Source organism: Lissotriton helveticus, chromosome 4_1 (assembly GCF_964261635.1).
Source record: "Lissotriton helveticus chromosome 4_1, aLisHel1.1, whole genome shotgun sequence".
Taxonomy (NCBI): domain Eukaryota; kingdom Metazoa; phylum Chordata; class Amphibia; order Caudata; family Salamandridae; genus Lissotriton; species Lissotriton helveticus.
Genome location: NC_136063.1, coordinates 435,626,859 through 435,648,801, shown reverse-complemented (window position 1 = coordinate 435,648,801; position 21,943 = coordinate 435,626,859). Strand labels below are relative to the sequence as shown.

General features: G+C 47.8%; 1 protein-coding gene across 1 annotated transcript in view; it reads right to left on the bottom strand.

Annotated features, from left to right (window-relative positions):
- MTERF3 (mitochondrial transcription termination factor 3) overlaps nucleotides 1-21,943 on the bottom strand; it is a 233,996-nt gene that overhangs the window by 150,579 nt on the left and 61,474 nt on the right. Inside the window, exons 2-3 of the mRNA XM_078687000.1 lie at nucleotides 8,666-8,795; nucleotides 4,363-4,714 (exon numbers count right to left, since the gene is read on the bottom strand). Coding sequence (XP_078543126.1) covers nucleotides 4,363-4,711 — 349 coding nt within the window. The 5' untranslated portion in view covers nucleotides 4,712-4,714; nucleotides 8,666-8,795. The remainder of the gene's footprint in view (nucleotides 1-4,362; nucleotides 4,715-8,665; nucleotides 8,796-21,943) is intronic.

Below are 21,943 nucleotides of genomic sequence, written 5' to 3'. Positions count from 1 at the left end.
GGTCGAAGACGTCCAGGAGTCGGTCACGAGCTGTCCCACGCAGGCTTCTCGCTGTTGGCGGTGTCGGCAACTTGATTGAAGCAAACAGGCCTTGGCTACTGCAAGCCACGCAGGAATCGAAAAAGGCTTGTTACTCGGACCAGCAAGGTCAGAGCAGGTACTCCTTTTTACAGGAGTGAGGGCAAGTCTGGAGCAACCAGACCCGCAGTGTAAATTGAAGGTTTCGTCGCCAAGATGGCCGCTAGCCACGTGGCAAGTGGCCGGGATGGCGCGTCGAAGGGCCCCACGCAGATCGTGGAGATGCTGGGGGGCTGATCTTCGGTGCAAGGGCTGCTCGAGGTTGGGGCTTCTCAAACCCCAAAGCACAGCGTCGAGGGTGCCTCTGATGCTGCGCAGTCAGCTTCTCGGGGGTCTTTCAAGAGGTCCGGTCCCACGTCTCTCGGTGCCTCCACGGGTCCCTTCTTTGCAGGGACTGTGGATCGGGCGGTGAGAAGTCTGGGAGTCTGGGTCTTGTCAGGCTCTGGGCTCGGGCGGGAGGCGGCGGCAAAGCAGACGTCGAGTTGCTGGTTGGTGCCTGTGTTCACAGGGTGGTCACTCCTTGGCCACAAGGGAGATTCTCTTCCGTCTTCTGTGCAGCAGAATGTCGAAGTCCAGTCTTCTTCTGTATTTCAAGTTGATTCAGGATGATCTGAAGTCTCAGGACACAGCTCCCACTCTTATTCGAATCTGGGGGGGGCGGATCACCTACTAGGTCCCTCCTCTGGGTGGAACCAGGAAGGGGAGTGGTTACACCCCCTTTCCTTTGTCCAGTTTCGCGCCAGGACTGGGGCTGGAAAGCCCCAGCACCGGTTTGAACTGGCCTATGCACAGGGACACCTTGTGTGCCCCAGGCATGTCTGATTCTATTCAGCCCTGTCCTACCCAATACACAAAATCCTGTCTGGAGTGGTGCTAGCACCTCCCCAGGCAGGAAACCCTTTGTCCAAGCTGCCCTCGCTGGCAGGACTCCCAGCAGCAGGAGGTCAGACTTGTGTCTGTGGTGGCAGCATCCATTTTGAGATGCTAAGGCTCTGTTTAACTTTAACCGGGGTTCAGGCTAGGTACATGTCGTGTCCCTCTAGAAGGGTGGAATGCTACCCCCGTCGCCAGAACTGGCGAGGGGGTAGTGTTCCAATTCGTATGACACCTTACTCGACATGTTTTGATAAAGCCAAACCCAAGATAGCATTTAACCGCGAGGTTCATAATGCACTTAAGAGTATATGGTATGGCAATATCATGAAACAGCTAAAGGACATGGTTCCGAAAGCTGTAGACAGGCTCAGCTCATGCCAGAGCACTATCTCACATATTTCCAAGCACTCTGCCTCCAGGATTGATGAGGCCTTCCATAGGAGTGACTGATAGGAACATATGTGTCCATTTTAGGTTAGGTATAGGCATACTACACCTAAGTAAGGGGTGGTTACACCGACTTACCCTAGCTGAGTGATCAGCCAGTTGTGTCAAATATGGAGGCCAGGCCAGGGGTGGCACAATACATGCTGCAGCCCCTGGTAGGCCTTGGAAGCACCTATGCCCTGGGTACCTGGGTACACTGTTACAGGGGCCAATAAGGTGAACCAATTCCAATTGGGTATGTACCTAAGGTACATGGAGTCCATTTTAAGGAGAGAGCAATTAGCCTGGGGCCCTGAATGCAGGATCCCAGGCCAACTATGTCAAAAACCAGCTAAACACCAGGCAAAAAGTTTGGGGGTAACCATAGTCAGATATCCACCTTCCTACATTGTCTTCCACTAACATATTAACATTTCAAAATCTGCAGAGGTTCAGATATTTCTTTTCGCATTTTCCAAATACTATGGCAAAATGATATTTATTTTTAGACTATTTTGAAACAGCTGATATCGCTCCAGTGACATCTCTTTTCACAACCTAGGATCCCCTGGGCACCCTTTAGTGTTCCCCATAATAGGTATACCCACATAGTTTAAAAAACGCTCATCTGCACAGTTCTCAGCCAGGGGTGGTGATGTACGGCCACCGTCATGGAAATCACTATGCACAGCCAGTCTGTTGTGTCCAAGCCACATTGGATGGGCGAACTTCGCTACATCTCTCCAGTTTGAATTGACTGGTGAGAGTAGATTTGGTACTCCTCAGAAACTCGGGCAGCATCTGTGCAACCTTGTCCCATATCGAATGGGAATAACAGCCCAAAAGACATGCGGTGGTCACCGACTGCAATGCTAGACTGGTGGAAGAGAAAAATGTTTTCACAAAGCTTTCCAGCCTCTTGGATTCCCTGTCCGGAGAGCGGAAGGGAACGCAATTGATTTTAGACTATTCTGTAACAGCTGATATAGCTTCAGTCACATCTCTTTTCACAACCTACGATCCCCTGGGCACCCTTCACTGTTCCCCATAATAGGTATCCCCATATAGTTTAAAAAATACTCATATGCACAGTTGTGAATACTCCAAGACTTTCAGATTGATTGGTTAGTGTATCCCTATTATTTTGGTGCTAACAGATCCAATCACCAATACTTCAGCTTGATCAATACATGGACTACTACCTTGACTTCCCTATTGCTTCAAGATTTTCCATAATTGGCTCAGAATGGAGTGAAAAGGGTACATCTATCCAGCTGAATTGTCAGTCAGTTGAGGGGATGGAACATTAACAGTAAAAGGTATGTCTTAGCAACACCTCCTGGTCCACGTGGCTGTAGAGACAAGCTTCACGACATCACCTGATTGCTTCGCGCATTCGCCTGGTTCCTTCCTGGTCACTGGCTAGTGACCCAGACTCTGTCCCCTCTGCTTTCAGATACTCTTCATCCTCAATCCGCCCTTGGATCCAACCGGACACTTCCCTCCTGGTCGCCTGCAGCATCTTTCGTCACGGCTCCATAGGATTCAGCGACGAAACCCGACACACTTTGACACCTATGCAGCCGCTTCCTGTGGGAGAGGTAACGAGAGTACTCCGGTGCTCCTGTGGGTATTAACTATCCTAGTGTCCTAGTTTTCAGTGGCTTTCTCCTAGTCCATCCGGAAGTGACCTAAAAGAACTAGTTTCCAATTCTTTCGTTCCCATTCTAACTCTATGGTAACTCGCGTGTGTGTAAAGACACTGCACATGCATCCCGTGGGCCTCCTGCTCCCTATCCTTTGGTAGTACAGCGTAGCCCCAGCGATTCTCCAGGCCCTAGGCCTATCCTTTGTTCGTGACGTGGTTCTTATACCACTATTTTAGTATATGGTTTGAAGTGCCCCTAGGGCATTACTGTATTTTGTGCAAGTTATTGTATGATAATTAAGTATCTTGTTATGTGCTTGTGCCTCTGACCTCATAAAGCGTTCAGAGGATTAATTTAGTAATAAATACATATATATTTTATATATATATAACCTGTGTGGTCTCCTTTCATTTGGTATTAAAGGGATTGCATATGGTAAAACAGCTGGCTTCACATACCCTCTTGGGTTTAGCCTAAGACTGCTTTGTCCATGCTAGCACTAGGATAGCTGGTCTATAAGGTTGACTTTACAACCATCACCATAAGGGTTGTTTGGACTGGTGCAAGGTGCTCACTAGAATAGTGAACATCATATACCAGGCCAACTTCTCACAAGAGGTTCTTTCACTTGGGATATAGAACACTCTACCCTCCTTTTCTATTTTTTTTTTAGGTAAGGTACCCACCAGAATAAAGTCTTACAGAGGAATCCTTAACCTATTTTAACACACTACACTTACATCTACAGTAGACTAGGCCCCCTCACCCCCACTGCACCCTTACGGCAAGGAATAAAAGATCTCTGACAAAGAGCCCCTATAAAGGGTGCCCGTTGGGCATTGCAGCACCGGCCCAACGAGGAGCAGGCTCAAATGATGAAGCATGACACCTAGCTTGCTGGGTGTGTAAGAGCCCTAGTTCCACTAGGAGGAATTCCCCTCCTCCTCCACTGTTATGACCCCTGTTTTACTGACTTCACCGGACACACTTGTCTAGGTGAGTTACGGTGACTACTACGTCACCTAGGAACTGCGTACCCTCTCTGTTACACTGTTACTTGGGCAAGTACGCTGGACCTACATAAAAGCCCTACCATCTTTCCCTCTCTTTTGATAAATCCCAACGAAGGAAATGTACTGTATCACCTGATGCTTATTTTTTTGGTTTATTTGTGTTTAATTTCTTTGTTATCTGTCAATATAAAGAGTTAAAAAAAAAGAAAGCATATACTTATTTCTAGTGAAGGAAAATACTACAGAACTACATACTTTGGAAAATTGTCTGAATATAGGAAATGTAATGTTAAGACCCTCTAGTTTGAAATTTAACTTACCATCACGTACTGCTGCAATATCTGTGCTGAACGGTGGATTTTTCTTCTGCAGATGATGGCTAATAGAAGGTTGAAGTTTTTCTGGCAAATTAACCTCTGAACTACTGGCTTTAGTAGACAGAAAATGTTTCCCAAAAGTCAAAATACAATTACTTCGCCACCCAGGAAAAGAAGCGGCTACACTGGAAGACTTGAACAAGGAAACCGGCAAAGGCTTTTTGAGGGTAATCCAATTTCCATTTTCTCTTCTTCCTATATTCATCACACAAAAAGGAATATTGCTTTGCTTCACCCTGGGGTATATTCTTGCTATTGTAGAAGCCAGCAAGCTCATTGTGAAAACGGTCATTTCCTGAAAAACAATGTGTAAAACCATGTTAGTAAATAAAGCTGAAATATGTAGGAAAAGGATCCTATCTCATGGGGAATTAGAAAGAATTAATTTCATAAGAAATATTCATTACATTACATAAGAAGAAAACAAGCTTCCCATACACAATTAGAAAAAGACTTCTTAATCCATTAAACACACTTGTTGTTCAGTTTGTGAATATTTAATCACTTAGACGAATGCCACAAAAGTGTCGAAACATTGTGAGGAGGTTGTTCTTGCATTACTGGAGTTGTTTTTTAGCTACACTGTGGGTGAATAAAATGTTTTCTTTCCTTTGTGTAAATCGCGATCCCTCTAGGTCCTTGACCAACAGGTGCTGAAAGGCCTACCTTGGACGTAAACTAAAAGAATGAGGGTCCTTTCACGACCTTGTCTTTGTTGCGGCTCCTCTTTCTTCCAGTACTGTAAATTCCGCCCTCCAGCATGTTATATTGTTTCGTCCCTCGTAGCACCATTTCTCGAGGTTTCTAATGATAGTGTTTAATAACTGGGGCCGTATTACAGTGGGTGCCCCAGGGGCACCACAGACGTTTGTACCGGCTTTGCGCCCCCCAACCCCGGGGCAAATTGGTATTACAGAAGGGGCTGCAGGCGCTTGTGCGGGGCGCAGATGTTTGTGTGGCCCCCTTCGGTAATATCGATAGCGCTGGCACACATAAAGCATCAGCACTAGCTGCAGAGGGTGTTCCCTCATTTGCATGAGGATGTGCCCCATGTAAATGAGGGAATCCCTTTGCGTCTGCGCCGAGGCCATATTATAGACACGGGCGCAGTGGTAAAGAAGCCCTCGGGAGGCGCACTCACAGTGCGCCACCTAGTAGGTGGTGCACTGCGAGTGCACCTACTTTTGGCAGCCCTCTAGCAGGGGGTAAGTACGCCCTAAGTTGGCAGGGTATGCCCAGACGTGGGTCCCTTGCTCACTTTGCCACTGGATTTAAGCTAGCCTGGCTGATGAAGGCCGTTAGCCCGAAACCGGTCCCAGGGTGCTTGTTTCCGATCCGGGGAAGACATGGCTTTGCAGTTCGGTCTGGACTGTTCCCATAAGGCCCAGGGTCAAGACTGATATGCATATAGCTATGTCTGAACTGGGGTGGAGAAGTGAGTTAAAGAACGATGATGAATTCAACCCAGATCTGTGACTGGGGGTATGTGTCTGAAACGTTTCAGCACTCTGTCCATTATCTCCTTGAGTTTGCGCAGGGGTCCCATGCCTGCACCCACCTGCATGGGATGTCTAATCCCCTTCAAAAGTGTAGATGGGTGCCGCCTTTACAGAGAAAACACAGAGCGGCTGTAAAGCAGCTGCTCCGGTTTTCACCTGAATGCCCTGCTCCCAGGGCAGCACGAGTTTGCGGCTCCCCTGCAGGCAGCACATTCATGGTGCCGACACTTTTTAACATCTATGTGTCGGACCTTGCCAGTGTCATCAAGGCACATGGGATGAGCCTAACCTCGTACGCAGACGACACACAGTTGGTGTTGGCCATAAAGGGTGACGGACAGGAGGTGGCAGAAAGGTTCCAAGGAGGCATGATAGCTATCGGTGAGTGGATGGCAGGAAACTGCCTGAAGCTCAATTCCGAGAAAACGGAGGTCGTCATCTTTGGCAACCTCCTGCCACCGTGGCCCAATATTTGGTGGCCATCAACATCCGGCACCCCACCCTGCCCAACCCCCAAGGTGAGAAATCTGGGAGTTACCTTTGACAATCAGCTGAACTTTATGGCTCACGCCAATAAGGTAGCGTCCACGGCCCATTTTAAACTCAGAATAATCAGGAAAATCTTGCCTTTTCTACCTGACACAGCCGCCAAGACCCTGGTCACGTCATTGGTTTTAAGTTCACTAGATTACTGCAACGGACTCTTTCTGAATGCACAATCTAGAGTCACAAAGAAGTTGCAGACGGTACAAAATGCGGCAGCACGCCTGCTGTCCAAAAAACCAAAATTCGCACCCATCTCAGATACTCTGAGGTCCTACCATTGGCTGTCCATTCAAAACAGGATAAAGTTTAAAGCGATGTGCATAGTTTACAAAGTAATGCAGGATCAGGGGCCTCGCTTCCTTAAAGATCACCTAATACCTTACAGTCCTGCTAGAAAGTTACGATCTTCAGCACTTAACCAATTAGTGGTCCCACGAAGCAGAACAGTGACGTGGGGTGACCGCCGTTTCCTAGTTGCGGCCCCCAAAATTTGGAATACCTTACCATACCACATCAAAGCCAGTCCATCGCTCTTACAGTTTAGGAAAAATCTGAAGACGTGGTTGTTCAACCAATAAATATAGTACACCTTCCGCATCCTCACCTCTAAGGAATGACATAACTGCAGTCTAGCGCCGAGACACCCAAGGGTAATTGTTCGCGCTCTATAAATGTCAGAAAATAAATAAATAAATAAATAAATAAATAAATGGTAATAGAGCACATTTTCACTGTTTGCGCCCAGCGCACCTTTTTAAAGGTTCACCAGGCGACAACCATGAAAACGTGCTTTTACCATATTACGCCCCTGGTTGGTTAAAATAAATCTTCCTGTATTACATCTCAGTGGGTCAAGTGTCTGCGCCAGAGATCTGCAAGGAAAAACTCCAATTAGTAAATAGATACGGTCACTAGTTCATCGCCTTTGTTGATTGCCAATGAGAAAGTGAATTTGATTTAAATTCAACATGTAAAGAAGTTATCAGCCAAGCGCCTGAATATTTCACAAAAGGAATAGAGCTACATGTTCCTTCAAGTGGCCGAAGACCCACTGATAAAATGCTTTATAATTGCAGATGCACATTCTCAGTTCTAATGCAGAATTGTATCGACCTTTCATCCTTCCTCAGTCAGTAAAATGAGTATCTGTTAAGTAACAGTGATGCAAGGTTTTAGAGCTACCCAGTGGCAAGACTGTGGTAACATACACTGTAAAAGCTAGTTATTTATACAACTGTATTACGAACCAGGACTACTCAAACACAACCTGTTAAAACATTACAGCCGGTTCCATAATGGTAACGTTGTTTTGGTGTAGCCTAGAAAAATATACCCCATCAAGTAGACTAATAAGGATAAAAGGCTGGCTTACATGCAGATATCTTTCGTGAGTGCTCAACCTACCTGCTACCATGCTTTGGATAGTATTTAAACCACTTGTTTGCTCTAACTGTCTTAGACCGCAGCATTTGGCTATGTTTATTTTCCTTCTACCTGCTTTTTCTACAAAGCCCCCAATTAAGCCACTTTCACTTACTTATGTGTCCTTTGTGACTTACGAATATGGCTACTTACATTTTTATGTAGCAAGAAAAGGCAAATTATGTAGTATAATGCGGTTCATTTTTTGACAGTACTACTACATTGTTGTCATATTAGCCCTCACGTTGCTACTTGCCCTCTCCCACCCGCTTGCCCTTTCTGCATTGTTGCATGCCCCCTCCTGTAACATCACAAAAAAAGGCTATCACGTAGTCAATGCTGATCATGTCCAATCGCTTTTTTCCCCCAAACTTTCAGCCCTGTTTCAAAGCAGCTGGGCTGCTCTGCGGCATGACTAAAAGACATTGACAAAGCAAATAGCTTTTGTTGTCGAGACCTATTGGCTTTGCCAACGCTTTTTTTTGTAAAAGAGGCACAAGATATGTTGGTGAGACTCCATCTTAGGTAGTCTTTTATTCCTCTTGTCCAAGGCCCATTCTGATCCAATGCTGCTACTTGTAGCCCAGTTTCCGACTGTAAGATGGGTCTATGATCAAAACATTTGTGATTATGTTGAGAATTATAAATATATTTTAGGTTATGTTTAGGTTGTGTTAAATAGCTCAATATTGTTTACTCTATAAGTGAAATTGTTTTCATGAAAGACAACCTGAAGACAGAATTTCATATATTATCTTCACATTTTTGTTATCCACTACCTCAGTGTTACGATGATTTCAACGGCTCTTACAGGAGAGCATCTTCGTTGTGTTGCATTGGTGCCTTGGAACAAGGTAGAAAGTCTGGAGCGCTCTGCTGCTTGCACAACACTGAATACAGCCGTCATACCTAGATGGAGAGAAAAGTTACTGTGAAACAGTATTTGTTACAAATATATTGGATTAAAAAAGTAATCTAAATCATTGTGAAACGTGTTGGCAAGGTATTTTTGGCAAAGTGTTATTTAGGAATGATAATGACTTGGTAGAGACTATATAGTCAAGACTTCAAACCACAATAGCTAACAACCTTTACTTTGACTTCAATTGAACAGACATTGGCAGTGATACTAGTAGGACATTTAAGAAGATTAGTGCACCCCATCATTGTGGTAATACATTGTCTCAACAACGGGCACATCCCAGATCAATTGAATCATAGTTTATGGCTCAATGGGGAATCCTTCTCGGCAGATTATGTAAAAATATGTAAAGGTCTGCTGAAATTGGCCATCTTTTGTGTGGTGTTATCACAGCTTTGTGCATTGATTGTTTCTGCTGACTACAGAACTCTGTGTGCTGTACCCCTGCTAACCAGAGGTAAAGTGTTGATTGCCGGTACGCCCTCTTTCAACATAATGAAACTGGCATACCCCCGATTGGTATATTTAAACTTACCCCATAAGTTCCTACCATATGGTACCCTAGTTTACACAGGACGTCTAAGTTAAATGCCGCCAGTGGTCTGCAGCACTCATTGTGCTAACCTTTTCATTGAGAATCCAAATATGGCTGCAGCCAGCCTTTCCTTTTTTGAGTCTCTGTAGCCACTTGTATACTATCAGAAATATATATGGTTCGCAGGCATGTGTAAATATACACATAACAATACGAAAAGTGTGCACGGTTCTAAAGGGCTGTAACAGCGAGACAGTGTATCTTGGACGTGTGTTAGAGAGGCTTGTGTTTTAAATCAGTGAGAGAAGATGTGACCGAGCCGCCCAAGTGTCACCAGCGGGCACAGGTGACCCACACTTCAGTAAAGTTACATGTGTACCGTCCCTACCTGAATCGTGTGATCCTGGGCAGATCAGTGCTCTGTCTCTGTCTTGCACACACACACACAGAGCCACACACAGAGCCACACACACAGAGCCACACACACACACACAGAGCCACACACACCCCACTTCTCTCTCCATGTGGGAGTGGCGCACATGTATTCACGGTGCCAGCCTTATTCAAGTTGAACATCCAGGCCAGCGTGTTCCAAGGTCTGTTGAAATTTACAGCAATGCACACGGGAATGAACGGTGGCACTTCTAGTGAAGTAAACACACTGTTAGAGTGGCATTCAAGTATGAGGTAAACGTTTTTTTTGCTAAAAGGAATGCTTAATTTCGACTCTATTTGTTTTAAAGTGTTTGGTGCCTTTTAAGGTATCGCAGTTAAACAATTGACAACTCTGTCCACTTTGAAAGCGCCGATGCAATTCCTTTTATCCGCAGCAGGAGGGCTATAAGTGCCCTTGACAGCAGAAAAGAGCGCTCTTTATTTCGCCAACGCCGTCACAATATGAGAACCTACCTTTTTTCGTGCGTTGCCACCACCTGCTCTGACCTCCATTTTCTTTATTTATGCTTTTTTTTTATATAGCGCGACATTACCCAGAGGTGCTACAGAGCTTTACAGTAGACAAAGTTTGTTAAATAAGGTCCAAAATTACAAAGTAGCAGATCATTACATGGGGCATATAGAAGCAAATGTACGCTTTACATCCTTATATCGGTTTGCTTTACAACAAACCAAGATCATTATACAAGGTCCAAAATTGAAAATGGAATATGATGCATAGAGCACAAAATTACAGCTGTTCGAAGTAGGAAGTATTAGATGCAGCAATAAACCGATAGGCTGTCGGCTGGTGCCAAGTAGGGACATAGTTTCACTTTCAGCGGTTTTGGGGGTTGGCACATTACAGCACACGTTAATCTATTTTTTACTGTGTTGTATGTAATGTCAGCATCATTTTAGTTGTTGTCAGGCTGCAGACATTAACCCCTTCTACGCTCATGACGAGCTGAGCTCGTCATGTAACGCGGGATTTTTAAAATCGCAGCGCGCAGCGGGAAAACCGCTAGCGTGCATGCGGTTAAAGAAATGTCACATTTTCTTTGGGTTACCTTGCGGGGATTGTGATGGATAAAGCCTTGTTCTCTAGCAAGGTCTTTTTTCATCATTAATAAATATGCTAAGAATTGTGGGCTATACATTTTTCCCTTTTTGGGTTGGATGGGGGGCGGGGGTGCATAAACACTGTCCATCAGGCTACGGTGCAGGGGTGGTTGGTTTTGAGCTGCAGGGTAGCGTGTTTGAGGATCCAGGACTTATCATTTGTGGGTATTTAGAGGGTCTCAGATAAATAAGTGCTGGATACCAAGCCGGTGGCCCACAACTGCGACCACTGGCTCAAATTAAGCACTGCTCATTAACCTCCAGGCGACTCACAGTTTAAGCAATATGTGCTGCCCCCACCATTTGAAAGATGTTACCTTACCCCTTGTGTGAGAAGTTGGCCAGGTATATGATGTTCACTATTCTAGTGAGCATCTTGCACCAGTCCAAACAACCCTTAAGTTGTAAAGTCAACCTTATAGACCAGCTATCCTAGTGGTAGCATGGACAAAAGCAGTCTTAGGCTAAACTCAAGAGGGCATGTGAAGCCAGCTGTTTTACCATATGCAATCCCTTTAATACCAAATGAAAGGACACCACACGGGTTATATATTCAAAATATATATGTATTTATTTCTAAAACAATCCTCTGTACTCATTATGAGAACAGAAGCACAAGCGCATAACAAGTTACTCAATATAGCATACAAAAGTTGCATATATATGGATAGGCCCTGGTGGCCCGCTAAACCATATACTAAAATAGTGGTATAAGAACCACGTCACGAACAATGGTAAGGCCTAGGGCCTTGGGAATCGCTGGGGCTACACTGGACTAACAGTAGTTAGGGAGCAGGAGGCCCACGGGATGTGTGTGCAGTGTCTAATTGCGCACGCGTGCACACATAGTAGTCAATGGGTGCGTAAAGTTACAAAGTTAAAGAATTAGGAGTCTTCCGACTGGACTAGAGGCTAACCACTTGAAACTAGGACACTAGGAGAGTTACTCTTTACAGGAGCACCGCAGTACTCGCGTTACCTCACCCACAGGAAGCGGGTGCATAGGTGTCAAAGTGTGTCGGGTTTCGTCGTGGAGTTCTATGGAGCCCTGGAGAAAAGATGCTGCAGGCGACCTGGAGCGAAGAGTCCGGTTGGATCCAAGGGTGGATCGAGGATGAAGAGTACCTGAAAGCAGAGGGGACAGAGTCTGGGTCACTAGCCAGTGACCAGGAAGGAACCAGGAAGGAACCAGGCGATGTCGGGGAGCAATCAGGTGATGTCGTGAAGCTCGTCTCTGCAGCCACGTGGACCAGGAGGTGTCGACGACGACCAGGAGCTGGATACGGACTGTCCCACGAAGGTTCTCGCTGTTGATGGTGTCGGATCTCGATTCGGAGTCAACAGGCCTTGGCAAATGCAACCCAAGCAGGAATCGAAGATGGCTTCTGGATCAGACCAGCAAGGTCGGATGGGCTGCTCCTTTTCAGGGGAGCATGGGCCAGTCTGGAGCAACCAGACCAGCATTGGAAATTCAAGGTTTCGTTGTCACAGAGGTCACTAGCCAACGGGCAAGTGACCGGACAGACGCGTCGAGCAGGAAAATGCAAAAGGGCCAGACGCAGCACTCGGTGAGTGTGGAGAGGTGATCTTCGGTGCAGTTGGTGCTCGGGGCTGGGGCTTCTCAATCCCCAATGCACAACTTCAAGCGTGCCTCAGAAGTTGCACGGAAAGCAATTCGCTGGCTTTCCAAGATGGCCGGTCCCACGTCTCTCGTCGCCTCCATGGGTCTCAGCTTTGCTTTGGCTGTGGATCGGGCTGTTGGATGTCTGGAAGTCCGGGTCTTGTCAGGCTCTGTGTTCAAGCTCCGGCGGGAGCAACGACAAAGCAAACCGTTGAGCGCTTGGTGGTGCCTGCTTGCACAGGGTGGTCACTCCTTGACCACAAGGGAGATTCTTCAGCCTTCTACGTCGAGTAGGATGTCGAAGGTCCAGAGTTTCGTATCAGAGTTTCAGTCAGGATATATCTAAAGTCTTGGGACTCAGCTCCTACCTATATACCAAATCTAGGGGCTTGATTACCTGCTAGGTCCCTCCTATGGGTGGGACCAGGAAGGGGGTGGTTACACCCCTTTCCCTTTGTCCAGTTTCGTGCCAGAGCTGGGGCTGGAGTGCCCCAGCACCGGTTTGAACTGGACTATGCATGGGGCACCTTGTGTGCCCCAGGCAGTGTCTCATTTCATTCAGCCCTCCCTGCCCCAATACACTATAGCCTGTCTGGGGTGGTGCTAGCACCTCCCTGTGACAGGAAACATATTGTACAAGCCTCCCTCGCTGGAAGGACTCACAGCAGCAGGAGGTCAGACTTGTGTCTGTGGTAGCAGCATCCATTTTGTGATGGTGAGGCTCTGGTTAACTTTAACCGGGATCAATGGAAGTAACATGTCTTCTCTCTCTAGATGGGTGGAATGCTACCCCCGTCGCCAGGACTGGCGAGGGGGTAGTATTCCAAAGCGTATGACACCTTACACAACATGTTTTGATAAAGCCAAACCAAAGTTAGCATCTGACCGCGAGGTACATAATGCACTTAAGAGTATATGGTATGGCAATATCCTAGAACAGCTATAAGGACATGGTTCCGAAAGCTGCAGACAGGCTCAGCTCATGCTAGAGCCCCATCTCACATAAAACCAAGCACTCTGCCTTCAGGATTGTTAAGACCTGCCATATGAGTGACTTATAGGTGCATATGTGTCCAGATATAAGGTTAGACATAGGAATACTATATCTAAGCAAGGGGTGATTACACGACCTTGCCCCAGCTGAGTGATCAGCCAGTTGTGTCAGTTTGGATGGCCAGCCAGGGGTGGCAAAAGATATGCTGCAGGCCCTGGTAGGCTTTGGGTGTACCTATGCCCTGGGTACCTATAGTACACTGTACATGGACTCATAAGAGTGACCCAAATCCCAATTGGTGATGTACCTAAAGTACATGGTGTGAAATTTAGAAAGAGAACAGCAGGGCTGTGGGTCTGATTAGCAGGCCCACAGCCACATTAAGTCGAAAACCAGTGAAGCAAAAAGCAAAAAATGGGGTGACCATAGGAAAGCAGACGCTACTCTCCTACATAACCCCCCCCCCCCAAACGCAGGGACATTAGACTAACCTTGACCAGTTGTGTCTTCATGTTCTAGGTGGAAGTACCTGGAGAGACCATCTGCATTGCCATGGTCAGTCCCTGGTCTGTGCTCCACTGTGAAGTCCATCCCCTGTAGGGAAATGGACCACCTGAGCAGTTTGGGATTTTCACCCTTCATCTGATTTAGCCACAAGAGGGGCTTATGGTCTCTCTGAATTTTGAAGTGAGTGCCAAACAAGTATGGTCTCAACTTCTTCAGGGCCCTAATGAAAGCAATGGGCTGGTCTTGACCATTTACATTAAGTTGTGAAAGCAGAGCTCCCACCCCCAACTCAGAAGCATCTGTTTGGACAATAAACTCTTTGTAGTAGTCAGGACTCTTTAAGATAGGTGCAGAGCACATGGCCTTCTTCAGGTCATCAAATGCCTTTCGACAGCTAACTGTCCACTGAACCTTTTTTTGGCATCTTCTTTGAAGACAAGTCATTGAGTGGTGTCACAATGGACCCATAATTCTTGACAAATGTTCTGTAGTAACCAGACAGGCCCAAGAAAGCTCTGACCTGTGTCTGGGTAGTTGGAGGAGCCCAGTCCTTGATGGTCTGGATCTTACTCTCCAGTGGTTGAACCTGACCCGCACCTACAAGGTGGCCCAGGTACACAACCTTACTCTGCCCTATCTGGCACTTTGTGGCCTTGATAGTTAGGCCTGCCTTTTGCAGGGCCTCTAAAACCTTCTTCAGGTGGATCAGGTAATCCTCCCCGGTGAAGCTGAAGACAGCAACATCATCAAGATAAGCTGCACAAATGTCATCCAACCCAGTAAGGACTTGGTTCACCAACCTTTGGAAAGTGGCAGGTGCATTCTTCAAACCAAAGGGCATTACCACAAATTGATAATGACCTCCTGTGGTTGAGAAAACAGTTTTGACCTTGGCATCCTCAGCTAACCTGATTTGCCAATAGCCAGCTGTCAAATCAAATGTGCTCAGAAACTTGGCAGAAGCCAATCTATCAATGAGCTCATCTGCTTTTGGAATTGGGTGAGCATCTGTCCTAGTGACAGCATTGAGACCTCTATAGTCCACACAGAATATCATCTCTCTCTTACCATCTTGGGTGTGAGGTTTTGGTACAAGGACTACTGGGCTGGCCCAGGGGCTCTCTGATGGCTCAATTACTCCCAACTCAAGCATTTTCTGCACCTCAGTCTTTATACAGTCCCTGACATGGTCAAGTTGCCTGTAGATCTTACTCTTCACAGGCAGACTGTCACCAGTGTCCACCTCATGGGTGCACCAGTTAGTCTGACTAGGTGTCAATTAAAACATATGTCTAAAGGCCTGCAGAACTTGTCTGCAGTCCTGTTGCTGCTGGTCAGTGAGGCTGCCTGCCAAGGCCACTCCATCAAATGAACCATCATCAGGGTTCTGAGTCAACAGGTCTGGGAGAGGGTCACTCTCTTCCTCCTGTCCCTCATCTGTAGCCATGAGCAAGCCCATGTCTGCCCTGTCAACATATGCTTTGAGTCTGTTGACATGGAGCACCCTGTGGGGGCTCCTAGGGGTGCCAAGGTCCACCAAGTAGGTGACCTCTCCCTTTTTCTCAACAATGGTGTGGGGTCCAGACCATTTGTCCTGGAGCGCTGCTGGGGCCACACCTTCTGTCCTGGCTGGTACTCAGTCAGCACAGCCTTTTGGCCATGCCAAGCTTTTTGAAGTTCTTGGCTAGCCTCAAGGTTTTTAGAAGCCTTCTCCATATACTAAGCCATTCTGGAGCGGAGACCAAGTACATAGTCCACTATGTCTTGCTTAGGCTTTTTGAGAGGTAACTGCCATCCTTCCTTCACAAGACATAGGGGTCCCCTTACAGGATGCCCAAACAAAAGATCAAAAGGGCTGTAGCCAACCCCCTTTTGTGGGACCTCTCTATAAGCAAACAGAAGGCAAGGTTAAAGGGTGTCCCATCTTCGCCGCAGCTTTTCAGGTAACCCTTTTATTTTTTGTTTGAATATCTTTATTAGGATTCTTTATATACTCACAATACTTTGCAAATTTTACAAACAAAGAAATGTGTTATATCATCTCATCTACAAGGTACAATCTGCAGAGGATGTCTTAGATTTCCACATTGTGATAAGCATGCAACATCATGTCCCCCTCGCGTTCATGTACAAGCATTGTGAAGTTGGTAGCAGGTGCTTTACACATACAAAATTCAGTGATGAATACAGCGTAAGGAAGTGTTGATCCATGTCGAATAACTAATCCAACGCTAAAGTGCGTAACTAGGCAAAGAAAGAATAAAGGAAAAAATTCAAAAGGGAAATAAAGAAAACGGATCCAAAATTGAAAGGAAAAGATGGTACCATATAATGTCCTGCATGGGCGACTTCAGTGTTAGGAAATTTTATTTATTTATTATTTATTTTATTTATGCATTTTTATGTAGCGCAGACTTTACCCGAAGGCGTCAGAGCGCTTCACAATAGGAACAGAACTGATACATGAGAAAATTACACGTGAACAGATTACAAAAGCAGACGTTAAGTTACATAAGGTAAAGTGACAATTGTGAGCAAACAAAGTACATGAGGTAGCAAAAAGTGCACAGGAGGAAAAAGTGACAAGTGAGCAGGTTACAAGAGAAAACAAAGTAAAATTAGAGGTATAATACTGCAATATATGCTAGACACTCAGGCACACGAACAAACGTTACGTAGGCAATGGTGGCACTTGTGCAAGTATCAAAGGCAAACAAAATGTGAGCAGTAGCAAACCGTGTGTTACAAGGGAAAAGTGGTGTGTGCATGTTACAAAAGAGTACCAAACACAAGTACAAGGGGGGGGGGGGGGGGGGGGGTAGTGTGGGGGAGAGGGGGAAGGCGCAGTGGGCCGAAGGTCACCGCAGCGAGGAACTCCCCAGTGGGGGGGGCACATCCCACCCCGTAGGACATGTGGAGAGCAAGTCCTCCGCTCAGGCGAGGTAATGTCACCACCGCCCGGTTATGTGCCAGTATTGTGCGAAATGTGCGCAACTCATCGCCTGCGTGCGCACGGCGAGTTTGCGATTGTATGGACGCATAGTGCCGTGTCTCTTCTCCTTCCCAGGTGCATCTTCGGGTGGGAAATGGCTAAGTAACGCCTTGAGCAAGGCACTTACAGTGGAAAGACTTCAAAGTATCGTCCCAGAGTTGCGCAATAGGGAATTTTCTCAGCCCTGCCGTCTCTTCTCTATGTAAAGTAATACTCTCTGCCCTGGCCCAATTGTCAAAGGATATACGCCAGTGTCGCCCGTTCGGGGGTTCACTACCCTTCCACCGTCTAGTGAGCAGTCTCTTGGCTGTTATGAGTCCCAGGTCCCAGAATCTAGAAGGAACCCTGTTGAGTTTTGTACGTTTATAAAGACCCAGTAGACACACCTCCCATGTGTTCTGATGGCTCTCGCCTGTGCTTTCCGGCAGCAGAGTAGTCACTGCGCTCCAATATGGTTGTATGTTGGGGCAGGACCACACCATGTGGAGTAGGTCCGCATCAATCAGCGAACATCTCGGGCACGCAGTGGTTGTAAGGGCAAAGTATTTGTTAATTTTGTCAGGTGTCAAGTACGCTCGGTGCAGTATGTAAAATTGAATGAGCTTAAAACGGGAATTACGTGGTACATTGCAGGGACTGGCCAGTACCATAGCCTATTCTTTGTCCGTCCATGCCCTGCCTCTGTCTGCCTCCCGTGGCTGCAAGGAGCACTGCGTGTGCTCCAATATCGCCTGCGCCAGCCATTGGACCACATGCGAGCCATTCGCCATGACATACAAATATTGGATTAAAAGGTGTGTGGGCAGCTCCTCGGAAATATCGTTCCAGGCCCTTATGAATGTGTGCGTGATGGCTGCGTGTAGCAGGAACTGCCCAGCTGGGAGTCCCGTGTCTGCGGCTAGTGTTGCGAAGGGGACAAGGGCTCCTTCCGCATACAAGTCACCTAGCGTGTCTACCCCAGCCTGAGTCCAGGGTGTCAGTGCGGCCTCCGTTATCGCGCCGCCGTCTCTAGGTGTTCCCAGCAGCGGGAGTGCCGGGCGTAGGGCGTCACCGCCCTGGTAAGCTTTAAGCCGGGAACATAACATCTGTGGGCCACTGCTAGGTGTAACTGTGTGGGGCGTGTGGGTTTGGCCAGGGGTTGAAACAGTGCATGGATCTGTGTGCTGGTCCAGACGGTAGTGTCCGTGGCCGTATCATTTAGGTGTCGGCCACCCAACCAACCCATCACCCACTGCAGCTGTGCCGCCAGATAGTAGAGCTCCTGGTGGGGCACTGCCAGTCCTCTCGCTTCCATCGGTGAGTATAATTTCGTCAAGGCAACTCGAGGTCTCACTGTGTTCCATATCAGGCTCCTAACCAAAGTTTCCAGCTCCTTAAAAATCTGCGTCGGGACATATACTGGGATGTTAGCCTAATAATACAGTAATCTGGGAAAAACTATCATTTTTGTCAGTGTGACTCGACTAGACACGTTGAGGGGGAGAGTCTTCCAAAAGGCCATTTGCGCCTGCAAGGAGGAGATCGCCCGCACCAAGTTACCCTCTAGCACATCCGGCAGGGTTCTGTAGATATGGATTCCGAGGTAGCGGAAAGTAGTAGGGTACCAGGCGAGTCTCTCGTTATTAATGCGGATCTCGCACTCCTGAGTGTCTGGGTGAAAGGAATATACCCCGGATTTGGCCCAATTGACCCTGAGACCCGACATAAGTTCAAATGTTTGAAAGTCATCAGACAGTGTCGGTGGCAAACAGGTCAGGTCTCTGACATACAAAAGGAGGCCGTCCGCATATAAGGAGACCGTGTGGAGACCATCCGCTAGGGGGATCCTCCACTCCGCACCCTGAGGAGCGTCGCCAGCGGCTCAATCGCAAGCGAGAAAAGCAGCGGGGACAGAGGGCATCCCTGCCTAGTACCTCTCTTTACATCGATGGTGTCCGATAGCAAGCGTCCCGTGGGGACGCGCACCGTAGGTTTCTGGTACAGTAAACCCACCATATCAACATATTCATCGCCAAGGCTAAATTTCCGCAAAACCGACTGGAGATAGGGCCACTCCACGGAGTCAAAGGCCTTTTCCAGGTCCAATACGAGACACCCCGATCGAGGCCATTGCAACATTGCAATGTAGCATACCGTTGCACTCTGAACAATCATCAAATGTTGTGGGAGGTACTGCGAGTGGGCACAAAGCCGTTCTGGTAGCTATGCACAAGGGTGGGAACCAAGGGGGCCAGGCGTTGAGCTAGTGTAGAGGCAAATATCTTATAGTCAGTGTTTAGGAGGGCCAGCGGCCGCTACGAGCCCAGCAGCATGCCGTCTCTGCCCGGCTTAGGGAGGAATATAAGGTCAGCTTCGTTCAGCGTGGGGGGAAGTGAGGAATCCGAGATAGCCGCCTCGTATACCTTTAGGAGCTCAGGGATGAGAACATCAGGGTAGGCTTTGTAAAATTCAGCAGGCAACCCGTCCGGGCCTGGGGACTTGCCATTGGATAAAGCAAATGTAACCGTACGTAACTCATCCGGCGTAAGCAGGGCTTCCAGTTCGTCCCTCTGTGCGTCCTCCATCACCGGCAGTGGTATGTCAGAGAGGTATGCAGTAACCTCAGTGCGAGAGACTCGCAGCGGTAAACAGTACAGTAGCCTGTAATAGTCCACAAATGTCTTGTGTATGGCGCTTTGAGCGTATACAATGTCTCCCTGACTAGTGCGCAGCGCTGCCACTGGTGTCACCCTGTCATCCTGTCGGATCAGCCAGGCCAATAGTGTCCCGATTTTATCCCCTAAGTGATGTGTTCGCGCTGAATGGGCCGTGTAGTTAATATGACATAGCCGTTCTAGCAAGCGTCCATGTTCAGCTCGCGCTTCTGATAGTGGTTCCCCATTGCCCTCCACCGCGTCCTGCTCCAGTCGGAGCAAGTTGGCTTCTATGTGCCTCAGTTTCCCATCCAGTTGCTTCCGCATGTTAGCCTGTGTACCCAGGCAATGACCCCTAGTGACTACCTTGAAAGCGTCCCATACGATTTGGGGGGTGGATGCCGTGCCAGTGTTCTCCTCAAAATAGTTTGCAATCTGGGAGCCTAACGAAGCGCGAAATGGAGCATCCAGCAGTAGAGACGGTTGCAGTCTCCAGGTGGGGATGGGCGGGTGAGGGCAATCCCAGGCCAAACCTAGCATGTGTGGGTTATGGTCGGAGTGTGTACGACCCATGTAGTAGGTGTCAGTAATGAGTGGGAGCAGCTCGCCAGAGAGCATAAACCTGTCTAATCGCACACACAATGCGTGCGCCCCTGAGTAATAGGAGTATGTTTTCGTGTGGGGGTTGCGGGTTCGCCAGACATCATGCAAGTCCCATTGCAGGGCCCAGGCAACTAGGGCCCTCATTGCACCGTGCGCAGGGGTACCTGGTAGGGGCGAGAAGGAGCGGTCTAACCCAGCATCCAGGATACAAATATAGTCGCCTCCCAGAACCCAGGGGACCCCGTGCCAAGGTGCCAAGTCTGCCGATAGGTTAGCAAGGAATCCACTTTGATCGGTGTTGGGGTCATATATCGATGTCAGGACCACAGGTCGCCCATCCAATGTACCCCGCACCATGACAAACCTACCCTCCTGATCTATACGAGTGTGCGAGACTGTGAAGGTCACCAATACTAGCGCCCCACGAGCATATGACGAGAACTCCGTAGCTGTCCCCTCCATCTGCGGCGCAGCGCGTGCACTTACGCCCTGTTGAGGTGCGTTTCCTGCAGTAGGGCGATGTGAATGCGATGTCGTTTAAGGTAGGAATAAATTTGATATCTGCGTGAGGGTGTATGAATACCACGCACATTCCATGTGCATATGTTTGTCACAGACATCGCATTACTTTAAGTAAGTCCCCATCTTGGGCCCTGCCATGCTCTCACAACAGCGTCTCCACTCCACCATCCCACCAAAGGTCGCCAAAAACATCTTCCTAGGTACTGTCGAGAAGTGTGTTGCACAAAAGAAAAAAGGGACGGGGGACAGAACAATCACTGGAAAGTAACATAACAACCATAACCAGTGTGGAATACCAAAAGGTCGGCTGCTAAACATGCCGCCGTCCAAAAATCTCCAATGAGACGAGTAACCTATAAATCTAGGGGGGTGAGCCGTGCACTTGGGCACAACTGTGTCAATTAAGCGATGAAACCAGCAGGTGAAGCTTCGCCTTCTCCAGGCTAGGTTAGGTGAACCAGTTACAAATTGTTAGTCGTTATTGCTGGAGAGTTTGCCGCTCCTCGGGAACACCCCTCTCAATGGGGGGCAGTCTCTAGTAAAGTCAGTGGGTCTTCCCCTAATGCCACCCACACGGGGCCCGGCTGCCCTTCAGGGAACCCTTTTATCATCCCTTTGAGGGTCTTGTTGAATCTCTCCACAAGCCCATTGCACTGTGGATGGTAGGGGGTGGTGAACGTACCACACTCCTTCCACATTGCAGTCAAATATCCTGACATGAAGTTTGCACCTCTGTCAGAGACAACCTCCTTTGGAAACCCCACTCTGAAGAAAACTCCAAGTAGGGCCCTTGCCACAACAGGAGCTGTTGTGGTCCTCAGGGGAATAGCTTCTGGATACCTGGTGGCACACCAGTATAAATATGTGCCCAGATGCTGTTTGGGGGGCCATTGCTCCTACAATGTCTATCCCCACTCTCTCAAAGGGTACCCCCACCACAAGTAGTAGTATAGTATGAGGGGGGCCTTTGTTGTGCCACCTGATTTGCCACTGGCTTGGCAGGTAACACAGGAGCGACAAAACTCCTTGGTATCTTCTGACATATGGGGCCAGTGAAAGGGAGGGACAAGCCTGTCCCAAGTCTTGTTCTGACCTAGATGTCCTGCTAAGGGAATATCACGGGCCAATGTAAGAAGGAAGCCCCTAAATTGCAGAGGTATAATCAACCTCC